Below are 23,845 nucleotides of genomic sequence, written 5' to 3'. Positions count from 1 at the left end.
GATATACTGTGATTAGCTTCCAGGTGTGAATATGGGCGTGCAATACTTGCTGACTCATGCACAGAAGATAAAAAGTTCTAATGAACAATGCCCCATGATTGTTTGCCTTCCTAACAACTTCTCAAATTACATCGGCCAGACCCTGCAGTCACTGACAATGAAATCTTTGTAGCCTGTATTGTTGCTGTTTTCTTTCATTAATTTTAGCTACAAGTAACTTCAGAGCGTGATTTTATTTATTTATTTATTACAAAAACTTTAAGAGTAGTTTATTTGGTGCAACGATTTACTGACATGGATCCTGCTCATTTTAGTCAACACGGACCTCGACATCCGTCACACACCTGTTTGTGTTTGAACAGAGGAGGGAGGTAGGTTTTATGTTGCTGATTTATTAGTTACTCTATCGTGCCATAGTTAGCTGACTATGTGCTACTCGGTGCCAATTAGCAGAATTATCAAACTTTTATTCTTATTTCTTTTAGTTTTTGAAGCAAAAGTGATGTCGCTGATTGATAACCTAGCTACTGGTAACGTCAGGCTACTAACGCTTTGCTAGGCAACTGATATTCGGTAGCACGCGGCCGCACTTTCGTCATGTAGCTGTTAGCTACATGTGCTAATGCTATCGGGGCCATATCGCTAATTATTAGACAAAAAGAAATATTAATTTTGTGACTTGTGTAGAGTTCAGCTTTGAATACAGTATTTTGAGTAAGGTGTACAGCGTCCCTTCGATAGCTCAGTTGGTAGAGCGGAGGACTGTAGAGGCAATACGCTGAAATCCTTAGGTCGCTGGTTCGAATCCGGCTCGAAGGAGACATGTTTTTTTTTCTTCCTTGTCTCAAAACACGATACAGATTTGGCAAATCACATCACGAAACCCATCGTTTGAAAACCAATCATGTAGCGTGGTCCATCTTTTACAAGCAAATCAAATGGCGAGGTTCATAATTTGACAACTAACCACGCTGCGTAGTCCATCTTTCTAAACGCCAATCAGATGGCGAGATCCAGGTTTGATGAGCCAATCAAATCACAAGTTCCATTTTGGAACGCCCAATAACGCAAAGCGTTGTAAATGTCTTCGTCCTGTTTTGGAAACGCTGCCGCCGCCATTTTTCGTTGAAATCTTTATGTTCTTTTCTGAATTGATTTGAATTTGATACTTATGAAACGGCCTGTGTTCATTTTGATCGCTCTTTTTACTAGTTTCTCCAGGTGTCCAGATCATTCTAAAAATATGTAAATATGTCCCAATTAGCTTATCTTGTTAAACTAATTACTTAAGGCCCCTTGTAGTTTTATGAATTATTGCAGAAAACATTTAACAATGCCTAAAAATAGAGAGATCCTTAAACAGCACTAACAGTTAGTTTGACTGAATAAATAAAGTCAAAATTACTTTGCAGGAAACGGTAGGGTACAGTCATCTGCACCAGTAAGACTTTAGACTTGTATCAGCTACAGAGTTTGATTATTGTGGGAGGACTGTAGTGCTTTCATCTGGTGCAGAATGCAGTGGTTTAACTCAAACCTGGATCGTTTGTGTCTATTCCTCAGCAGTAGAAATTACTTTTCGCATAAAGTAAAATTACACCAGATAATCGAAGCTTAAACTAACCAAAACACCATAACACAACATATTTATTGTTTTTAAAATATGTAGGGTATATAACAGGCACTAACTGCAAACTAACCAGGCACAGAAGGTGGTGGTAATCTATTTATAAAATCACTGGCTAAATATGCTTTACATCTGTGCAAGACAAAAGGATTGTTAAAATGTATTAATGGATTCACACTCTACACATAACTTCAGTTACATGTAAATGCACCCTGCAAATATTGATTATTGTATTTCCTGTGACTCCACAGGTTCCTCCTCCTCTTCCTGCTTGACCAGGTACTGCTGGCTAGAGCACACATTCATCCACCAGTGATGTGTTGCAATTCTTCAATTCAGTCTAAAGTCCATAATTCTATGTGTGTGTATATGTGTGTATATATGTGTGTGCTGCATTTTTCAAGTGCCCTCTGTCGCTCCGCAAGTGCCCCTTGCAGGTGACACATCACCTACTTCTGCTCCCAGTTGCTGAAGCAGATAGATGTGGAAGAGCCTATGGAGGAAGATGAGGGATTCAAGGAATATGTGGGAGGAGAAGCCACACTTGCAGATCTAGTGGTTTCTGATGACACCATAGAGGTCTTCTTCTCCCAAGACCCCAGTGCCTCCACTCCAGCCTACACCTGCAGTGCCTCCTCTCCAGACTCAACCTGCAGTGCCTCTCCAGCCTACACCAATGTGCTCTTTGCAGCAAGTCGTAAGTGATAATTCACTCATTTCTCTTTTTAGACCAGTAGATCTATGCATGAGCAGCAAACTCATAACTAAAGCCTAAGTAGACACAAGGAGACTGTGATGCTGCAGAGCTGGTCTTAAGGGTGCAGTGTGTAGAATTTAGTGGCATCTAGCGGAACAGACTCGGCAGAAATGGAATATAATATTCATAAGTATGTTTAAATTAGTGTATAATCACCAGAAAATAAGAGTGATTCTATATTTGTTACCTTAGAATGAGCCTTTTAAATCTTCATAGGGAGCGGGTCCTCTTCCACGGAGGCCGACATGTTGCACTGCGATGTTTCTACAGTAGCCCAGAACGGACAAACCAAACATCGGCTCTTGGGAGGGCCTTTTGTGTTTTGCGCAAGTTTTGTGGCCACTTTAGGTTCTCCTACACACTTGGAAGGGGAGGGTGAGGGTAGGGGTATTCAGTTTTTGCGATCTGAAACTTCACCGCTAGATGACATTAAATCCTACACACTGGTCCTTCAAACTTATGTCCATAAGCCTCAGAGCATGCTGGGAAGTGCCGCCCATCTACCCCCAACATGCTACAATATCACCGTATTTTCCTGTTTCTTTTGTTGCCACAAAAAACAGAAAAGAAGATCCCAAACACATTCACACTGTTAATTGTCTGTTTATGCACCTATTACTCCTACTTCTTGGTGCGTAGCTGTGTACTAGTGGAAGGTATCCGATCCTGCAGTTGTGTCCGTGCGTGTGTATAGCTCAGCTAGCGAGATGGTAGAGTTCACGTCGTGGAAGTATTTGCATTATTATGCAAGGAATCACAATGGAGTTTTCATTTTTGGTAACGCAAAAGTACTCTAACGAGTTACTTTTCTCAGTAGGTAACACTGTAACGTAACAAGTTACTTTTTAATGGCAGTAATGTTGTAATGTAACAAGTTACAAGTAATGTTACCCAACACTGATTATAAATAATCAAACCTTTATGAGACTCGTCATAGGCTAACTGTGTTTTAAATTGTAATGATTATAATTTGTTGCACTTATTAGCTAAAAATAAGTTTTCATCATTACAATGTTTGTGAATTCTGCCACTGAACACCTACAACCTTACATTGAAATACTGAATGGATATTAAATAATCGCAGTTATAATTAACATTTAGATCTCAAAAATGTAAAGGTTTCGTGTAACAGTACAGTATTGTAGCACTGCTGTTACCTGTAACAGATATTCCTCTCTGTTTAATCAGGCAGTAGTGAACTTTAGCCTGTTTTTGTGTGCATGTTTGTGGTCTGTATAGGAGCATACTTTTGCCTTTGATTCAATCATAAGTGTTTGTTAAGGTCACAAGATGCTGCAGAAAAATAAATTTAGCGGTTGTTAAGGAGGTTGTGTTTGGGAAAGGCCTGAAATGGCAACAACACAAACTGACCTGTTTGGTGTTCCTAACAATTTCAGTTGGGGTGAGCACAGAATGACACTATCTTTATTGTAAGGTTGAACTATTTGTGTGCACAATAGATTTCTGCCACATGTGCAACTATCTGTTATAAGTTGTTTTTGTAACCTTTGAATTTGTTGACAAAAACCTGCTTTTCCGGGTCTGTGACATACCAAATTATCTTCCTCAGCATTTTATTCACAGCACCTCAAGGTGGCAGAGTGGCTTCTCAACCTGGACAGGTAGGTGCTGTTTAACTTGAATAGGAGGTTTTTAAGAAGGTTTGACTCACACACATCTGACTATAGACTTAAAAGGACATTCCTCCCTGTTTACATCGAGTGTTATTGTATTGTAGATAATGAACTGACAAAGACAAGGAAATGGCTTTCAGACTTCAATCTCTACATCACTGAAAAGGGCACACTTCACACACAGTTCTAATGCTGAAACTTAAAACACATAATTTACAAACTAGATGGTATATTTAGACAGACATCATCAGGTGTTTCATATCAAATAAGTTGTTTGATTTCTATATTTATAGGGGGAACAAATGAAAAAGAAATTATTGACACTGTTAAAAATCTCAGGAGCAAGACGTCCACAGACCGAAATGGAATTGACATGTCCACGGTTAAAAATAATATTGAATGTATAGCAAAAACCTCTGACCCATATCTGTAACCAGTCTCTACAAACTGGTGTATTTACAAGAAAAATGAAAACAGCCAAAGTCATACCAATATATAAAGCTGGAGACAGGTATGTACTCTCAAACTACAGACCTGCTTCCTTGCTTCCACAGATCTCAAAAATACTGGAAAAATATTCTCTACAAGACTTAATGATCACAAAACATAACATACTGTAAGAACAGCAATATGGATTTAGAGCTAATAGGACAACTTCGTTTGCACTTATAGAATTTGTAGAAGAAACAACAACGGCAGTAGAAAATAAAGAGTACGCAGTAGAGGTATTTCTAGATCTCAAAAAAGCATTTGACACGGTAGACCATGACTTATTATTAAAAAAATGACAAAGATATGGTATTAGAGGGATAGTACTCTCCTGGCTAACCAGCTAGCTTCAGATAATACGTTCAGATACAAAATTTCAAATCACAATTAGTGAAGGTTACTTGTGTGGTTCCCCAGGGCTCAGTGTTGGGACCGTTGTTATTTATGTTGTTTATTTTGAACATAAATAATATATGTGAAGTGTCCAAAACACTGAAAACTATTCTATTTGCAGATGATACAAGTTTTCTATGTTATGGGGACAACTTGGAACAACATTTGGAAAAACAACAGTGGAAAAGGAATTAAAAACACTAAAGAGTTGGTTTGATGCAAGTAAACTAACACTGAATTGAAGTAAAACGAAATTTATAATTTTTGGTAAAAGAACTCAAAGAAACTCATGATATATGATGTCGAAATCGAAAGAGTGACTGAAATTAAATTTCTCAGAGTGATAATAGACAATAAATTATGCTGGAAGCCACATATAAATTATATTAATTCATTATACACCTTATACTCTTCCATTATACTCCCATATATAACTTCTTATTGTGTGGAAATATGGGGAAATACATATAAAACAAACACTAATCCAACCTTCATCCTTCAAAAAAGACCCATAAGAATCGTAAACAAAACTACTTATAGAGAACCAACAAATCCACTCTTTATTAGGCTAAAAACACTAAAATTCAAAGAACTGGTTGACCTGTAAACTGCCCAAATCATGTACAGAGAGAGTAAAAAATCAACAATTACCTAACAGTATCCAAGGGTTGTTTCAAATGAGAGAAAATAAACATGACCTGAGAGGAACTTGTATGTCCAAAAAGCATTTAGTAAGGGATATGGGATGGACTGGTGACGTTTTGTTGTTTTCAACCTGATTGATTTGTTCTTGTGCTGTTTGAGTGTTTGGTTTGTTATTAATCTGTTTTGTTCTTGTTTTGTTTGATTTTTTGTTTTTTTGTTTGTTTTGATAGAGAGGGCTATCATGGACACTGGTGGTGGATAGTTGAGTTTTCTTATTAATCATAAAAGTTTATTGTTTAAGCAAAAAAAAGAGGGTAGGACTAGATGGGTTTTGAACTTCCTCCTGCTCCTTTTTGAACATGGAGTGCCTTATTTAAATTGTCAACTGGGATTTTGATATGTTTGTTGATGATTTTGTTTGTTTGTCTTGTTTTCTTAATTATATATTTTTTTTTCTTATAACGTGCGAAATAAAAATTGAAATTGAAATAAACCTGCTGGCATGAAATAGCTCACCTACATTAGATAAAGATATATCAAATAATGTTCTGTTCCTTCACCACATATTGTTTTAATGATAACCCTTAAGAGAGAGTGGTGATTAGAGCTGCAACGATTAGTCAATTAATCAACAACTATATTGATAATCGATTAATTGTTTTGAGGCATTTTGTAAGAAAAAATGTCAAAATTCTCTGGTTGCAGCTTCTTAAATGTGATTATTTTTGTTTCCTTTATGATAGGAAACTGAATATCTTTGGGTTGTGGACTGTTGGTCGCATCTTGGGATTTGGGAAACAACAATCGGCGTTTTTCACCATTTTCTGACATGTTATAGACCAAACAACTAATCGATTAATCGAGAAAATAATAACAGATTAATTGATAATGAAAATAATTGTTAGTTGCAGCTCTAGTGGTGATTTTATGGCATATAAGTTTTAAAAGTGATACTGGAAGATCACTACTGCTACAACAACTACTGTTAATACTACACTATCAGTACCACTTCTAATACTAAAAATATATAATGATAAAGAAATTAATAAACCAGAAATAAGATAGTATCAATGTGAAGCCATATAACTGTCCTAAACAGACAGAAATAAAATCAGAAAGCCAGTGAACCAAACGCAGACTTACATCACTGTCAAAATAATCAGAGTTCAGCTTTAAATCATTTTATTGTTGTGTTGTTTAAGTTGTACAGATGACAGTCATTAAAGATTTCATAAATTACTCCAGAGAAATCTACATATAATGATAATAATGCTTGTGCTACATCATTAAAAAGATTTGATAGATAGGTTGGTACAATGGCTGAGGTAGTCATGAGGCAATAAAAACTCAATTAAGTACATTTTAAAGTGACAACAAAAGTGTCGATAAATACAACTCACACAGAGATGTGTGGTTGGTAGTCATCCAAATCTTCAAAAGTGTAAATAAATGATGGTTGGTTTGTTTGGTTTTTTTTTTCATTTTAGCTGTTGCATTTTCATTTGATTCACTCATGACGAATGCGCTTCCTCGGTGATGCTGGAGGCTCCAGAGAGAAGGCAGTAGGAGAGCCGGGACGTGACTCGGGGATGTACTCTGTCTGATACTTGTCAATATAAGGTTTGGCCACGTTCCACACCTGAAAATATACACACGTCATTCAAAAAATCACCATTTCTCTTCAGTTTGGAGCTTATATGTACATTGGACACATTTTGCAGTAAGAATTAGTAGAATTAAAATTGCTTCTTTCAGAAGAGTCGGCACTTGCCTTCTGGTCAATCAGTAGACGATGCACAGCCTCAATGTCTGGGGACATGAACCTGTCTTTAATCCACGGTCTGCAAAAGGCAGAACAGGAGAGGGAATGAGAGAGTCAGAAGTGGACCAATGGATAAATATTAACTATTCAGCACATCATTTCATTGGACTGAAAGTTGTGTAACTTGGCCACATCTGTTTGACTTACTTGACCACACTGCGCACAAGGTCATAGACCTTCTCCAGTGGAGTGGTGGTACGGAGCGGGCGGAGGAACTCAATACCCTGACAGGCTGCCAACAGCTCTATCGCCAGAACTGATCAAAGATAAATAACATCAGTTAACAAAAATGCGTAATATTGCAAACTTATGTCTCACTAATTTACAGTTTGAGTTTATTTGCAAAAAGATACTTAAAAAATCTTACTTAAGTCTCTTTTTGGTGGTAATTATTTGACCTAATTATACTGATACATAACATCTGACGTCACTACTGTTGGCATATTACATGACAATCCTGTGTTTGCAGTAAGGTCACAATACGGCAGCCAGCACTGTATATTGGACACAATAATATGGATTACACTATGTATGTAGAAAAGCTTCAACACTCTTGTTCCTCAAGGAGAAAAGCCTCCAGTACTTTGAGGAAGATGTACAGATCGTGAAGATGCTCAACCTTATCCTGGGGTTATTTAACTGCTCTTGATTTTGTTTTGCAACAGTTGTTGATGTGTTTTAATCCTTGTATATTTTTTTTAAAAAAGTCACAAATATGTTCAATAGCCACTATATGACACAGGTGGCAACTAACCCAGCATTGCACACAGTACTCTTCCAGTAACCATGTTCAACAGTCAGCAACAGACATGTTGGGGTGTTCTGCTGCTTAAACACATCTGGATGTAAAAATGTAGATAGACTTAACTAAGATTATTTCTCTTTTTATAAGTAACACTTACTTTAGTTATTATTTGACCATATTTTATATTTTCCTGTGAATATTTCCATGTAAAATCAATGCAGAGTAAATATATTTTGCCACAGAGGTGTTGTTGTAGTTTAGTAGTTAACCTCTATCTTCATGTGTCTGCCTGTTCCTCTCAGTGAGCTTTGATTTGAAGCCATGTAAATGTTTGCTGATTCAGTTTATCCATGGTTGGTTGGTGTACGCTGGCAGGGTTTTCAACACTGCTACCTTTGCACTTCGTTGCAGCAGCAGCACCAGGAACAAATTGTTCAGCTTCTTTGAACCAGGGGCAGTTGCTTCATGTTGCTTTGAAGTATATTTGAAATTCAGTGATTATCTAAACCTTTTTTTACACTGTCAGTGTAAATAAGAATTGAACTTTAGATAACTTACCTGTGTAGCAGCTTATGTTATTGTGGTTAAGTTATCACTATAAAGTTAGTTATTTACATGTGGTGATTCAGTAATTTTGTCCTTTGTCCTGTTATAGGAACTTTCATATTAATAGTAGCAGTAATCCAGTCATGGCATGTATTGCCTTACCTTGCTCCACATGTTCCACAACCCTCAGGGCCTTCCTAGCAGCCCAGCCCCCCATGGACACATGGTCCTCAGTGGCAGCACTGGTCGACAAGGAGTCCACAGAGGACGGATGGCATAAAACCTTATTCTCTGAAACTTAACACAGTAAAAAAAATCAGCATGTTTAGAAAAGCAGATGACAGAAAAATAAAGAATTAAAAAAAGAAGAATTCACACCAACCCAAGGCAGCAGCGGTACAGTGAGCAATCATGAAGCCTGAGTTGAGTCCTCCCTCATTGACGAGGAAGGCTGGCAGCTCACTTAGAGACGGGTTACACAACCGCTCGATCCTCCTCTCACTGATAGAGGCCAGCTCATGGACTGCAATGGCTAAAAAGTCCAGAGCCTATGAGAAAGAACATAATAATAAAAGAGAGGGGAACGAAATCTACTGTCTATCATCTAAAGATGTTTTATGAGTCACAAATATCTCAGACTGAAGAGTTGTACATACCTTAGCTGGGTATTCTCCATGGAAGTTCCCACCTGAAATAGTCTCACCTCTCTCCGCAAACACCATCTTTTACGGCCGTTAAGAAAAACGTTTCACTCATAGCTCCAACAAAAAACAACATACAGTTTGTGGCAGAACGTAGAACTTGTGGTTGAAAAGTGGCAGATCTAGATTTACATGACAAACTAATCCTCTAGTCTACTAGTTAGCGAAGGATACAGGGTTGTCAGTGGCACTGTTGATTTCTGTATTGATGATGCTTTGGACAAATTTTATTGTGTCATTGGTGACTCCATGAACCTACGTACAGAGAGAGAATAAAAAAGCACTCAGACACAGCTGAACAATACTTAAACATAGTCTCCAGCTCCAGCTCATATGGGATCCACACGAGAATCAACCACAGGGTTTTTCCTTTTCCAAATTGAGAGTCTGCAGTTAGAGGGTGCACAGATTGTAAAGCCTTGAGGGGCAGACTTGTGATTTTGGGATATATAAATAAACTTGGCTTCACTTGAGGTTACCTGAGGACAGCAACGCATGGTGTAGGCATCCTGGACTCTGTCACAGAAGCGGTGGCTCTCTGGAAAAACACACTATATTAGCAAAAGCTACACTTTTATTAATCCCTGCAGGGAAATACACCCTCTGCATTTGACCCATCCTAACTATTTATGAGCTGTGAAGTGCTCCAGCTATGAAGGCAGTGCCTACAAGATGGTAGAAGTATTCCTAATACATGGTTTTGCATACAAACTCCACACGGTGTGATTGGTTTGAACACAATAATGCTGAACACTAGACGTGATGTGTATAACAATTACACTATTATTATGTAATGCTCTGTAACTTTTCTGTTTCAGAATATGGGTGTACCCTCAGACCTGCAATCTCAGATGGATGGTGATCAGAGTCCAGCAGCGAGCGGAAGCGTAGGGCCACCTCTACCTGTCCCGGGTGGGCCCTCAGTGCATGAATGTCTACACAGAGGGAGACCACAAAAAGAGGAGAGATGAAACAGATAATCTTGGAGAATCTTGGGAGTTGAAGGTAAATTATCTCATCTACTTTTGGGATTTTCATTCACCACCACTGTGGCTGCTGCTCACCGCTGTCAAAAGCTTTGGTGGTTCCCTTCAGCACCTCCAGGGTGAGAGCAGCAATGATGTCAGCCTGTTGGGCGATCGACTGGGCTCGCTCCACGGCCTCCGCCCCCAAAGAAGTGATCATCTGGGTCCCATTGATCAAAGCAAGGCCCTGAGAGGGAAAAACATAGTAATTTGGCTTGTATTTCCTGGTTTCAGAAGCCACTTGGAGAATGCTGAGTGAGTTAATAAGTGCACGTAACAGCTGCAAATGTGATTAATTTGATGATTTATAGTATAAATGCTACCACTGTGCTTGTCCCGTACTTGAGAAAGATGATGCAACTTATTCCCATTTAACCCTGGGACAATTTCTCTAGTGCAAGCAAATCAAATATAAAAGAGCGTGGTGTGTTTTTAACATTACCTCTTTAGGCTTTAGTGATACTGGCTTCAGTCCATGGGCCTCCAGGACCTTGCCAGAGATGAAAGGAGAGAAAACATGTAAAAGGGCAAAGGGTCATCAAAAAGCAAACATGTTTTCCTATTGGGCCCTGCAACCTTTCACCACAAGCAAAAAACACAATTCCTGTAGCATTAAGCAAGTTGTTATTGTTGTACCACCAGGGAGAAGTTATGACAATTCTGTCTGTAAGTTCTTACATATTTGGCATCGGCCCATCCGCTCTTGGGAGACCACATTTTACCCTCTCCCATCAGCCCTAGGGCCAGGTGAGAGAGGGGTGCCAGATCCCCGCTAGCACCCACCGTTCCCTTCTCTGGGACAAAGGAGAGGCAGGAAGCTGCAGGGGCAAAGTAAATTGGAGATTAAGATTAGTCATATGATAGTTAGCTTCCCCAATACTGACCTGAAGTGAACTCAACTGAAGCTGATAGTCCAGGTCAGCCAAGGTAAAGTGAGGCTGATGGTTCCAGCCGTGGCTTACCGTTGAAGGCCTGGATCATGGAATGAAGGGTCTCCAGAGAAATCCCACTATATCCTTTGGCCAGGACATTGATCCTCAGAGCGAGCAGCATGCGGGTCCTCTCCGGGCTTAGTGGGTTTCCCACACCTGCACACCACAACGTAACATCAGTGATGCAGGCATAAACACGGAAAAACCTTAAACACCTTGTCAGTAACACCAAATGTATGTGATCCTTTAAAATCTAGACCGAAAAGGTATCTTTTATTACCTGCTGAGTGTGACCGCACCAAGTTCTCCTGCAGCTCCCTGTGGAATAAAAAGTGCCCAAAAGTGACTATCAGCACATTAAAAAGCGTTCACTCTCCAACAGGAGATCTACAGTTAACAAAGGAAATGGAAATATTGTCTTTACTTGAGTTTGCTGACAGGAATGACAGTTCGGGCAAATTTGCCAAAACCTGTTGTGATTCCATAGACAACTAGAGGAAGGAAGAGAGAAAGAAAGAGAACTGAACACACGGTACAATTAATTTTAATTTCAGAAGTACTGTAATTTCACAGTAGCTGGTTAACGATAAGATTAATCACATTCTTTATTCTTAAATGTATCTTAACCTTTGTTTTCTTTGACAATGGTGTCCAAAAGCTCTCTGGATTGCACAACTTTCCTTTCTGCTTCCGGAGTCAGCTGAAAATAATTGTAAAGGGAATGATTACGTCAAAGATTACCACAGAAGAGCCATGACAACAAATTCAGTGTGTTGATCATTACCTTTATCTTGTAGAGTCCTCTGCCTAAGTTGACCAGATCTGTCGATGTCAGGCTGTTGCCATCCAGGGCGATATACTACACAGGGAGACGCATGTTAAAAAAAAAACAGTCAATATATATGTGATATGCATGTAATCTTCAAATTTAAACAGATAATGGTTGAAATATACACTTACTTCTCCAGGTTCTCTGTATGCTGCTGTCCTATTTTACATAATTTAATTAAGGATAACATTTAGTAAAAATTCAGTGTTGCCATTTTTACTGAGATTATAAAACCCAACAATTTAACCCATTAGGTTTTTTATAAATAACACAAATTCTTATTTAACCTTTGAGAAGTCATTGTTGTGGCTTGTGGTGGTCTGAAGAAATTGAAAATCTGACTTAATTAGATCAAAAGTAGCCACTGTCTGTTTGGCACAAATAACACGTTTAAGGATACAGATGAGAAACTCCAGGCTCACACGGTATGAAGTCAGGAGACATGGTATCTCCTTCAATTGCTGTAAGTAGAAGATAACAATACACATTGAACACATTTCCTCTCATTTGTAGATAATGTAAATATATTTGATGTCTAGTGTCGTCAGAACATGACTCCCCATACAGAAATACGCACACATTACGCACAGCCAATGGTACAATATCTCCACTGTCTCCCAAATCTGATGCACAAATATATTTTATATGTTTGCATGCATACAGTCATACCAAGCTCGACAAAGTCATTATCCTCCAGTACATCATCGATGGTGTCATCCGCGTCCAGCAGACCCAAACCCTGGCACCTGCGCACAATAAAACGAGTGTCCTTCACAGCCGTGATGCCGCCGTTGTCCGGTTTGTTCTTCACGTAACGTTTGAGCGCCTCTTCTCCGAGCCACCCGATATTCCTGGTGGTATCTCGGCAGGGCACTGCCAACCACTCATCTCGGATGTGGACAGTAAAACGAGGCATTGCGCTTCAACCGGACTCTGTTGCCGCTCTGCTCTGCTGCTCTCCGCTCTCCAAGGTACCACCTTCAGCCGCCGAAAGTTCCGCCACCAATCAGGCGCAGCGCTCGGGGGCCACGCCTCACCGGTGTCACACCTTGGACCACTGACCTCCACTGGTCTGTCACACGGATGTTTGGACATAATCCAAACGTGATGAGTGAAATCTGTTTTACTCTTTGACTCGTTGACTTTTTTTTTTCACCCTTGCAGACAAGTAACCTATATTCACTGAAAGTGTAATCAAACCAATTACTGTTTTACCAACAACAGAATCAATCATTTATTTGCTTGTTACCATGGTAATGATTAATTATAGTTACAAGATAACTTAATAAAAGTTTGACCTCAATATGTTTAGTAAAGAGTGGAGAAAGAGCGTTTATCATTTAATAGTGATGCTTTCACTTGCTGTCAGACATTTCAAGTGCATATAAATAATGCAACCTAATATTAAAAAAGGGGGGTTGTTAATTCAGCAAAATGTTAGATAGTAGAGTTGCAACAATTTAATATCATGAGTCTATTTTAATCCAGTTCTTTGAGCAAAGATTAAGTGCATCATCAAAGCATCACATTCGACCCATGATTCACTGGATTTGTTTAAATCTCATTCTTCCAAAAAAGTGCTAAAATATAAAATTTAAAAAATGACTTTCTTCACTTGCTTCCACACTCAGCCAAGTGCTTTACCTACACAAGTAGACAGGTTCTAAAATACACTTTGTGGGTTTACTACATTAGATCCTCGATGTAACATTACCTCTGGCCTACTGAGAGCCCGTACTCCTATTTAACATACTGACCGACTGAGGAACAAATAAGTTCTGCAATCTAGACTGTAAATCTTTTGTTTGATGGAAAAAGCTGATATTCAGAATAAAACAGTAGACATGTCGGATGCAATGCTACCAATAGTTTGTCTAAATCTTCAAACCTAATTATAACCATCTCTTGGTGTCCCCTTTGGACAACAAGACACAGATGTCAACTAATTAATGTCATCTCTGGTGCTCTTCTACTATGTTTCCTCTGTTTCTATTGTCAATGATCAAAATAGGCAAAAATGCCGAAAAAACTTTTAAAAAATGCAACCATCTCAAAGCTACATGTTTAAGATGTTACGCCAAATTGCAATCATAGTGCTTCTGTCCTACACAGTAATAATAAATAAGCTATTAAGGAGACTTGCAACAATTTGACATAAAAGTGACGTGTTCTATCATTGTTTGATATTATGCTCAAATGGGCTAATCAGTCTTTGTTCATATTGACAAAATATTTTAAATATCATGACAAAAAAAATGTAACTCTAAATGTAATGCAGATTACATTGATCCAAGTTCCTTATCTGATCTGTTTTCATTCCTCTTAGTGTGTCACTCGTACTTCCCTCCCTCCCTACCCTCTGTGGATCAATAAAGTCTGATTACGAAAGCTGCATTTCTTTGTCAAGAAGTACAGAATTGGTTGGGTGTTTTAGTGTCAAAGTAATGCATGAAGTGTCCCGTGCCCTGATGTGCATTTAATCCACTTCACTTCACTGTAGTCACACAAAATACCCCAATTATGAAACATCCCTTCCACACATGTAATAAGACATACAAAAATACTCTGCATGGAATGTGTGTCTAATGTGTGTCTGACAAGGTTTTTCCAGAAAAAAAAAAGCATTACTGCATTAAAATCCTTAGAATGAATTATTTTTTCATTTCACAAGTTGAACTGCCGGACACAAGATGTCTCCAACTTCACTTTGAAGTCCGTTCTCAGTGTTTGTGCACTGGAGGCTTCAAGTTTCCACATCACACTTGTGTTAGTTGAATATTGGACCAGAATTGGCATCCAAACTAGTAGTGATGTCACAAATCCTGCTTGTAGGCCCCCCTCTTAAAGGACCAGTGTGTAGGGTTTAGTGGCATCTAGTGGTGAGGTTGCAGATTACAACCAACTGAATACTCCTCCCCTCACCCTCCCCTTCCAAGCGTGTAGGAGAACCAATGGTGCCCGCGAAACTTGCAAAAAACACAAAAGGCCAGTGTTTGGTTTGTCCGTTCTAGGCTACTGTAGAAACATGGCGGTGCATCATGGTGGCCATCGTAGAAGGGGACCTACTCCCTGTGTAGATATAAAGGGTTCATTGCAAGGCAACAAGAACACAACAATTCTTATTTTCATGGTATTATACACTATTTAAAACATACTTCTGCCAAATCTGTTCCACTAGATAACAATAAATTCTACACACTGCACCTTTAAAATCAGATTTTTAATGAGCACAGAGAAACTTTCCACTTTCAACAGATGGTTGTGAAAACAGCCTTCTGCACATACATCATTCTGCACAGTAAAGCTCAAACATCCAACTGTAGGAACAAGAAGAAAAAACACATTTTTGACTGTAGGGGGGCTTTAAAAATAGATGAGACCTAAAACCGCATGACGTTTTTTGGGCCCGGGAATGGAGGTGTTTGAATTAACGAGGCGTACCTGAAAGCACCACAGTGGCCTGCTGCGGACTGATGATGTCAGTTTACGGGCTGTAGGAGTTTCTGTATCAACATGTGTGCCGACTCAGAGTAGAGTAGGCCTACTGCTGGCCGTCAGCGGGCAGGCGGAGAAGAAGAGGAGGGGAGGAAAAGTGTGTTTACACAGACGGCAAACTGCCTGGGGAATCGTAGGGGAGAGGAAGTCAGCCGGCTCTGTGTCTGCCTGCTCCAACTTCCTGCTCAGAAAAAGAAAAAGCCCAGGATCCTATTTCAGTCCAGCACAACTGTGTAGACCAGAAGTAAGCATGGAAAAACAAGGAATCACACAAGCCTCAACGTAAAGTTTCGCGGAGGGAAAAAAAAGACCAAGTAAGAGATCGCAGGTAAGCTAAAAGAAACTGACATCTTTCTATGAGCTGCGCTTTGTTGGTTAATTGCTGGCTTGTAGAAAGTGAAATAGCGCACGATTAGTTGTATTAGCGGGGGCATTCACGGTTTATATGAATTGTCTTGGTTGTGAAGTTTTCTACTTGTGTAAAACTATTCGGATCGAGTGTATTTTCAAGTTTAATGCAAGAATAGTACAGATTTAGATTCGGACACCATCTTCCGGTCCGAGCAACATCTTGAAAATGAGTCAGTGGCTCAGACCTCTGTGCGTAAAAGTCGCTGCAACTTTTAACTGCGGATAAGACTGTAGCCCCCCCCCCCCTCTCTCTTTCCCTTACCCTCACCTCCCCCCAAAAAAGAGAGGCAAACAAAAGCAGAGCAATGCAAAAACAGCAACCGAGTGTAGAGATGCTTTTCCTATGGGCCCCTGTTGAATTTTCCACCGTCTGCGAACAGGAAGAGAGCAGATTTAGTCATGGCTAAGTAATGTCTGCACACACACCATCTAATCTCATTAGGAGTTTCCGTTCAGCCAACACACTGGATGGCTTTGTGCGCGCAGCGAGACATCTCAGCCCGAGCATCCGCAGCAGGGCTCCTCATCCCCCGACCCAAACCACCACAATGCTCCTGAGATATTCCTAGAAAGAGGACTGTGTGTGTGTGTGTTGTCGCCTCATTGTAGGTCTTCGGTATGGGATTTTACCTATGTGTGGTAAACCTGTCAATCCAGTACTCATATAGTGTATCATTAGTGAGGTTATTACCACTTTGTTGTACTTTGTGACATTTCAAATCCCCTGCCGATACATGCAGGAGGTGTTCCTGACATACAGATACACCGTGCTGTTTCAGCGTCTTGCAAAAGTTGAATGTTTATAAGTCTGACTGACCTAATTGTTGACCTGTCAGCTCAGGGATCATGTATTGGCAGACTTCAATATTTGCTTCAAAGTGTTTTAAAGCCGAACTGAAGTCTGAGTTGAAGGGGTGGAGCTGGGTGGTGGGGAGGGGGGGGGGGGCGACAATGATTTGATCTTTTGACCCTCTCCCTCTGGGATTTTTTTGTGGGAAGTGTGGCAGGACTGGGGAAATGCTCCCCTGCTGTGGGATCCCCTCTCCTCACCATTTGTCCTTGGAAGTAGAATAGGAGGAAGTCCTGACTTTGACAGGTTTGTAGTTTCACATGGCAGATAGAAAACTCAGGGGATAGCTTGTGTCGGAAACGAGTCCAACCCTCCCTCTCCCTCTCCCTCTCTCTCTCTGTCTCTCCTCTCTGGACAGAGGCACGGAGAGGTTGATAGGCCGCTCTGTTATCATTGTTTTTCAGCATCAGTCACCAGTTACTCCGCACATCCACAGATAAGACAGAGAAGAATACAAGATGCCAATACAGTCCAGTCTATCAGTGTTTGGACTCTGTGTTTTTCGAAAAGTTTCAATACTGGTGTCAGTAATTGAGTTTTGGCAGCGATTTCTCAAATACGTTCTTCACTAGCTTGCTTTTTGTCAAATAAATCCTTTTTTTATTTAACAAAACAACCCAAACTTTTCACACAAGCAGACAGACAAGAAATCTAAATAAAATGAAGTCCAAAATCATTTAAAACAGTAAAATAGTACCTGATGAAAGAAGAAATATACAAGAACTGTCAGTTTTGGTACATCATGCGCTGACATATTACAGTCGGTACCATTAAAATATTGAAGTACAAGCCTTATCAATATGTGTCTCACTAGTGTAGGATTGCAACTACTGATTATTTTCATCGTCATGTAAATTGTTTTTCAATTAATTGTTTAGTCTCTAACATGTCAGAAAACAGTGAAAAATGGCAATCAGAGCTCCTCAGAGCCTAAGATGACATCTTCAAATTGTCATTTTCCAATCAAAAGATGTTGAAATCACACTGATGAGAAACAGCAAATCCTCATTTCCTCGTTTCAGATGATGAAACCAGTGGGGGTTTTTTTTGCCCGCTTAATAAATGATACATCACTTATCATAGTATTTGCCATCAGGCAGTTGACTAATTTGTGGTATTGCCTAATTGTTTCAGCACTACTCTGATGTTGCTTGTCTGTGGTGACAGAAACAGTCCCCCCCCCCCTCCACCCCCCCCGTTAACGTGTGAGCTTTGAGCTGGCAGACAGGAGCTTCGAGGCTGCACATTCCTCTATTAAAGGAATAACCCACCCTGGGCCCGTCATACTTCCTGTGGAGAGAGGGCCAGGTTGAACCGCAGCATATTTCTGGCTTGAGCTGTTGTTCCTCCTTATATTTTTTTCTCTCTTCTCCTGCTGCTGCTACATTACACTACACTCTTTTAACACACACTGTTCTATTCATCACCGGTCTACTCTTCCTTACACCACATGTTACAGCTCAGACAGGCTGTTCCCTTCTCAGCCAGTAACCAAATTTAGTCTGTATGGAGTAAAAGCACACTGGCAAGACAGAAATAAGGAAGAAGGAAGGTATGTTTTATTGACTACTAGTTTACACAGGTATAAAACATAGAAAGTCACGATCACCGAAGAGAAAAAGGCCACAGGTGAAAGACCTCAGACACCATCATGAAGATTTTAAAAGATAACCAGCGAGGGCTTTGATGTTTCACGCTCCACTCCGTTAGTCAAACTGTACCGCTGGTTTCACAAAATCTCTCGCTGACCTTGTCATCTGTATGTCTCGTTCTAGGTATGGACAGCGCCATCACTCTGTGGCAGTTCCTGCTTCAGTTGCTGCTGGACCAGAGTCACAAGCACCTGATATGTTGGACGTCCACGGATGGCGAGTTCAAGCTTCTGAAGTCAGAGGAAGTAGCCAAGCTGTGGGGGCTACGCAAGAACAAGACCAACATGAACTACGACAAGCTAAGCAGAGCCCTGCGCTACTACTACGACAAGGTGAAATGAAAAGTGACTGTGGTTATATGTGCAAAGAGCTGCTTCCGTCTTAAGTAATCCTGCTAGTGCAGCTATTATAACTGATAGGACATGAAGGCATGTGAAAGTAGTCAAACGCCATAACTAAATCTTTGTTGTTCTGCTCTTTAAACCAGCAATCTCCCGTCAGAGACACTTCCACTTCCTCTTTCTCACACAGTAGAGCTGTGGCTATGATGTAGCACTCAAAGCTGTTTCAGTGTGGCAACTTGCCTCGGCTGGGCAGACTGAAATGCTGCCCAACATCTCTGTTATACTGTATGTGTTATATTTAGATTGATCAGCCTGTTGTACATAACTTAATTTACTTTGTTTTGTTTGTTTTATAGAACATCATCAAGAAGGTGATTGGCCAGAAGTTTGTCTATAAGTTTGTGTCCTTCCCTGAGATCCTGAAGATGGACCCCCAGGCGGTGGAGATGGGCCTGGCTTCTGGAAGGTTTCCCCTCCAGGAAGGAGAGGCCCCCGAGCTGGAAGTAGAGGAGGAGGAGGAAGAGGAAGGGGAGGAGGAGGCCCAGAGGAGGACCCTGGCAGCCCTGGGGGCTCAGCAGTGTCGGAACGACTACCTTCGCTCAGGTCTCTATTCCTCCTTCAGCATCAGCTCCCTTCAGAACCAGCCCGAGCTGCTCCGCGCCCTGCGGGAGCGCCAGGAGGAGCCACGCTCAGTCATCCGCTTTGGCACCAACGCCCACGAGAGGAGCTCCCCTCCATCTGTCAAACCCGAATCCTACGTCTCCCCCAGGCCATCCAAACTCCCCTCTCATTCCCACTCCCCGTCCTCCCCCCACACCCAACCTGGCCATAGCTGGAGCCCTGCAGCCAAAGAGGAGGAGGAGGACTCTGACCAGAGCGCTCAGCCCCTCAACCTCTCCTCTGGGCACAGGGAGCGAGCCCTGCAGCCTCCTGAAAAGAGGAGCAGCAGCAGCAGCAGCAGCAGCGGTAGAAGTAGCTCTACTTCTAGTAGTAGTAACCAAGGAGATGGACTCCCACCAAAAAGCAAAAAGCCCAAAGCTCTGGAGATCTCCGCCCCGTCCCTGCTACTTGCGGGGAGTGACATCGGCTCCATCGCCCTAAACAGCCCGGCACTGCCATCTGGCTCCCTCACTCCTGCCTTCTTCACTGCACAGGTTAGATGTTTTACCTGAATAATACGCAACTAGAATTCCCTCGGGACAGCACAGTGGACGCTGCACAGTCAGTTTAGTTTTGACACTTTCTGCATGAAAGGTTGAATATCCTGCTTGCTTTAGATTTGCTCCCTCTTTACAGACATGAGTCAGGCGGTTTAGAGACTCTAAATTGTGATTTTTATGAGCCTCTGGGGAGCATTTGGGGAGTGGTAATCATTCGAGGCGTTCCCACCCTTTTGCCCAATCAGCTACATCTTTTGAAAACGACAGTTAGCAATGGTAGGCCCTGCACACACCTGAGACTGCTCCAAAATCTGCTTCATCTCGATCCAGTCGAGACATGTTCACACACCCGACTGTTACCCTTTGACACATTTTTACATGTTCTCTTATTTCTGCTCTCGATAATTGAAGTAGTTGTAGAGACCGTGTCACTGTGTGCCAGACACAGCTGAAGCATATTGAGCCCGATAATAATCAATTCTCAGAGAGAGAATAAATCTGTCCCCTCCGTGCGGTGGCCTGGCTGGCCATGGGGAGATGATGGGATCTATCCAGAGTATGATGTCAGTGTCCCTGAAGCGTTCAGAGAGCAGCAAGAGACATCTGACACAGCCTGGCATGTGTTGGTGGAAAGACTACCACTATATTTATTTAAGTAGTTACTGGAGCTGAAATTCCCTCAAGAAATAGAGAGTGGAAAAGGTATGAAAAAAAGGTAAACATGTATGATTTTAGGTTAAAAATTTGCTCAGGCACTTGAAAGTCATTAAGGCATTTTAAATAGCCTAAATTTGCTTGTTTTTGAAACTAATTTAGTGAGTCATTGTCTGTGTTTGATAAACAGTTCTGCGGGTTAAAGGCAGAAATTACTCCTAGAAATGTTTATGTGCTGCAAATAACAGGCCTTGTAGAAATATGTCTATACTTAAATAAAGTCTGAGGCATAAAAGTTAAGGTGAAATGTAAATTTGGTAAACACAAGGAGTTATAATGCCTCGCTTTTTTACAACCATTTTTTGTGTAGTCTTAAATGCCCTGAATGACTCTAGCAGTATAATTTCTAGAGTACTTTCTGCCACAAATTTAGAGCCAAATCCACCCCGCTGTGACATTTTGGTTTGTTTTGATCTTTGCCATAACCCCAAAGGCTGTGCCTCAAGCCTCAGCTGGTATTTAATAATCTATTTCAGTTAATGTGTTTACACAGGAATTTTTACAAAGAGAAATTACTCTGCCACATCAGAAGTTTGTCCAACACATTGAGAAAGGCATTAATTCTGCACTCACACTGTCTGTTTATAAGGGTGCAAAAAAAAAAAAAAAGAAAAAAAAAAAAGTGAGATCAGAGGAAAACAAGAGATTAACAGAAATCTTCTGCAAGTTCAACCTATGAGAGAGGGGGAAGAGGCCCTAAGTGATGCCATATGCTCCAATAATTCCATTAATAATGGGAGCAGGGCTGGGTCCCTCCGCAACACTGGCTCACTTCTCTGAGGTGACACAGGGGAAAGTAGGGGGAGGGTGAGAGAGAAGACCAGGAGAGAGAGGGAGAAATTGATTTCATATGTTTTCTCTCGAGTTGGCGTTCCAAGTGCTTAAGGACCTTCCCCCCCCTCATCCCCCCCCCCCAATCAACAACAACCCCCACCATCCACCTCCCTCCCTCTCTCTCCTCCCCACGTCACCCCTGTATTCTCGGGGAGAAACCACAGACTTCCTTCCTGCTCCGTTCAGTTTGTTTTTCCAAACGCCAATACACGTCCATTTACCATTTCAGCATGTTTCGCATTACCGAATCCCTTACAGCAACACTCCGCAGCCAGCGGGTCTCTGCATTTCTCTTGTTGTCCTCGCTGGTTTCTCGTATTTACACAACGCCTCCTCCTTCACTCCATTTCTCTCCCCCGGTTTCCCCCTCGCAGACTCCTTCTGGTTTGCTGCTGGCTCACAGTCCGCTGTTGTCAGGCATCCACTTCTGGAGCAGCCTAAGCCCCGTCGCTCCGCTCAGCCCCGCCCGGCTGCAGGGCCACAGCTCCTTGTTCCAGGTAAGAAAACACACACACACACACGCATACACACACAGGTGTAGATGCAAAGAGGAAGAAAGAGGGATTAAAATAGCTGATGATAATAGAAGGTGTGCTCAGAGGAATACTGGTGGCGTTTGAGAGCAGAGGAGGAAGTTGTGAGGCTGTGCAGGTGAAATGAGTGCTGCTGCAAAATCGCTGCTCTACTTAACGGTTGCTAAAAAAATCAGATGAATCAACATATTTGAAGAGATTTAACAATCACAACAGCACATAAAAAGGATTGACTCCAGTTTTAATGCCTGTTATAAGTTATATTAAATATAAAAAATATGCATGTAATCTCCATTGTCCCTCTATTATGTTCTTAAAGTGTCAGAATGTATCTTTATCAACTTGATTTGTTGTTTTTCAAGCACATACTTGACAGAAATAACACATCAAACATGAAAACAATATGTTTTTGTGATTCGCAAAATAGCAGACAGCAGTGGTTGTGAAACTAGTCGAGACTTAGTAAGCAGGTCCAGCAGAGGTGTCCTGTTTCAGCGCTTGTGAGAGGGAGAGGAAATCCTGTGAATACTTCCTGTTTGAGCCCAGGGGAGCCAGTCTGAACAGGGTGGACTGGTTTGAGAGCTGCTCCTCATTTGTGAAACACACACACACACACATTTACACCACACCCCCTCCACAGGCATATACATACACACATACACACACACACAAACCATACCGGATTCTTTGTGCACAAACAGTGTTGACTTCTCCTTCTGTTGCGGAGGTACAGGGGACAGAGACGAAAAGGAAGAGGCACAATGAATAAAAAAACAGGAAACCAGAGCAGTGACAATGCTGTAGTTCCTCACCGGAAAGCAGCTTTCATAGAGCCTCCGTCCCCTCCTCGCTAACTCTCAGCCCCTTTCTCTTCCTCCACAGTTCCCCAGCCTAATCAACGGACACATGCCTGTCCCCCTGCCAAACCTGGAAGGAACACCCTCCTCCCTGCTCCTGTCCCCCACCACCCACAAATCCTGATCCAGGGTCTAGTGAAAACCCTCCCATCTTCACCCATCTCTTGTTTGAAAGTTTGTCACCGTCGTCAACATCATCAGCAGCAATCTCTCGTCCGTCTTGTCATAAAAAAAAAAAAAAATTGCTTCAGAAAAGTCCGTCGAGACAGTATGTGACCTCACTTTTTTGCACTTGAGTTGCTTCAGATTCCAGTGGTTGAAAGCACTTGGTAAAAGCCATATGCCACGATGTCTGTGAGACGTGTGGACCTTTGTGATAAAGTACAGCACATTTCCACATGACCCTGTCCACGATGGACAGTAGCGACGTGTAGCTAGCTGTTAAAGACTAGCTAGCTGCTCCTTCTGCGCAGAGCTTGGTTTTAATCTTGTAAAAAAAAAAAACAGAAAAAAAACAAACAACTTTTTTCCTCCTTAAATGATCATCACAATGTGAAGCTGGTTGTTTCACTTGTGGGGTATTGTATGTATTGTATGCACTATGCTTCTCAGATAGTACCGGCTGTGCCTTATTGTCCTATTTTTTCTTTTTTTTTCCAAATCTTTTAATGAAGACGAGATTATCAAATCAATGAAAAACCTTTGTAACACTTGTAATGTTCTTTTTTTTTATACTGGACTTGGTATACAGTATGTATTCTGTATAATTTTGTATTGTGAAGAATGTCTTGTCATTTTCAATAAACAAAGCATTGAATGCTTGAACGCAGCGCCTTCCAAGTTTTACAGG

At 41.1% G+C, this 23,845-nt stretch overlaps 2 protein-coding genes and 1 non-coding gene across 14 annotated transcripts; 2 read left to right on the top strand and 1 right to left on the bottom strand.

The window, feature by feature from the left end:
- Positions 1-83: 83 nt before the first annotated feature.
- Positions 84-23,824, top strand: LOC121898129 (ETS domain-containing protein Elk-3-like). 12 transcript variants are annotated; one of them, XM_042413073.1, is made up of 10 exons: positions 84-371; positions 1,879-1,906; positions 2,093-2,324; positions 3,955-4,006; positions 7,033-7,165; positions 10,178-10,364; positions 18,677-18,885; positions 19,254-20,051; positions 21,980-22,102; positions 23,021-23,824. In XM_042413073.1, the coding sequence occupies exons 7-10, from the start codon at positions 18,679-18,681 to the stop codon at positions 23,117-23,119; spliced, it is 1,227 nt and encodes a 408-aa protein (XP_042269007.1). In that variant the 5' UTR covers positions 84-371; positions 1,879-1,906; positions 2,093-2,324; positions 3,955-4,006; positions 7,033-7,165; positions 10,178-10,364; positions 18,677-18,678; the 3' UTR covers positions 23,120-23,824. The 12 variants fall into 12 exon arrangements, with proteins under 12 accessions (XP_042269007.1, XP_042269012.1, XP_042269006.1 ...); XM_042413078.1 differs by having other exon boundaries at positions 2,053-2,324; positions 3,969-4,006; XM_042413072.1 differs by having other exon boundaries at positions 2,053-2,324.
- Positions 732-819, top strand: trnay-gua. The gene is given in 2 exon segments: positions 732-768; positions 784-819. It is a non-coding gene; the product is annotated as a tRNA-Tyr (tRNA).
- hal (histidine ammonia-lyase) lies at positions 7,033-14,820 on the bottom strand. Its single transcript, XM_042413085.1, has 20 exons — positions 12,815-14,820; positions 12,546-12,606; positions 12,277-12,304; positions 12,101-12,175; positions 11,944-12,016; positions 11,741-11,807; positions 11,597-11,634; positions 11,347-11,472; positions 11,063-11,202; positions 10,827-10,874; positions 10,424-10,571; positions 10,199-10,294; positions 9,839-9,897; positions 9,534-9,614; positions 9,315-9,380; positions 9,041-9,206; positions 8,821-8,955; positions 7,515-7,623; positions 7,317-7,386; positions 7,033-7,184 (listed from the first exon to the last, which is right to left on the bottom strand). Exons 1-20 carry the CDS (start codon positions 13,059-13,061, stop codon positions 7,053-7,055), a joined length of 1,965 nt encoding a protein of 654 aa, XP_042269019.1. The 5' UTR covers positions 13,062-14,820; the 3' UTR covers positions 7,033-7,052.
- Positions 23,825-23,845: the final 21 nt, after the last annotated feature.

This window comes from Thunnus maccoyii, chromosome 5, assembly GCF_910596095.1.
Source record: "Thunnus maccoyii chromosome 5, fThuMac1.1, whole genome shotgun sequence".
NCBI lineage: Eukaryota > Metazoa > Chordata > Actinopteri > Scombriformes > Scombridae > Thunnus > Thunnus maccoyii.
This window is presented reverse-complemented; position numbering and strand designations above follow the sequence as displayed.

What these genes read in the sequence shown, in the direction of transcription:
- hal (XM_042413085.1), bottom strand. Translation starts at nt 13,061, where the DNA reads ATGCCTCGTTTTACTGTCCACATCCGAGATGAGTGGTTGGCAGTGCCC. An exon ending in GGTGCGGTCACACTCAGCAG is followed by an intron (nt 11,473 to 11,596) that starts GTAATAAAAGAT and finishes TGTGGTGTGCAG; the next exon opens with GTGTGGGAAACCCACTAAGC. An exon ending in CTGTACCGCTGCTGCCTTGG is followed by an intron (nt 8,956 to 9,040) that starts GTTGGTGTGAAT and finishes TACTGTGTTAAG; the next exon opens with TTTCAGAGAATAAGGTTTTA.
- LOC121898129 (XM_042413073.1), top strand. Translation starts at nt 18,679, where the DNA reads ATGGACAGCGCCATCACTCTGTGGCAGTTCCTGCTTCAGTTGCTGCTG. An exon ending in TGCGCTACTACTACGACAAG is followed by an intron (nt 18,886 to 19,253) that starts GTGAAATGAAAA and finishes TTTGTTTTATAG; the next exon opens with AACATCATCAAGAAGGTGAT. An exon ending in CTGCCTTCTTCACTGCACAG is followed by an intron (nt 20,052 to 21,979) that starts GTTAGATGTTTT and finishes TCCCCCTCGCAG; the next exon opens with ACTCCTTCTGGTTTGCTGCT.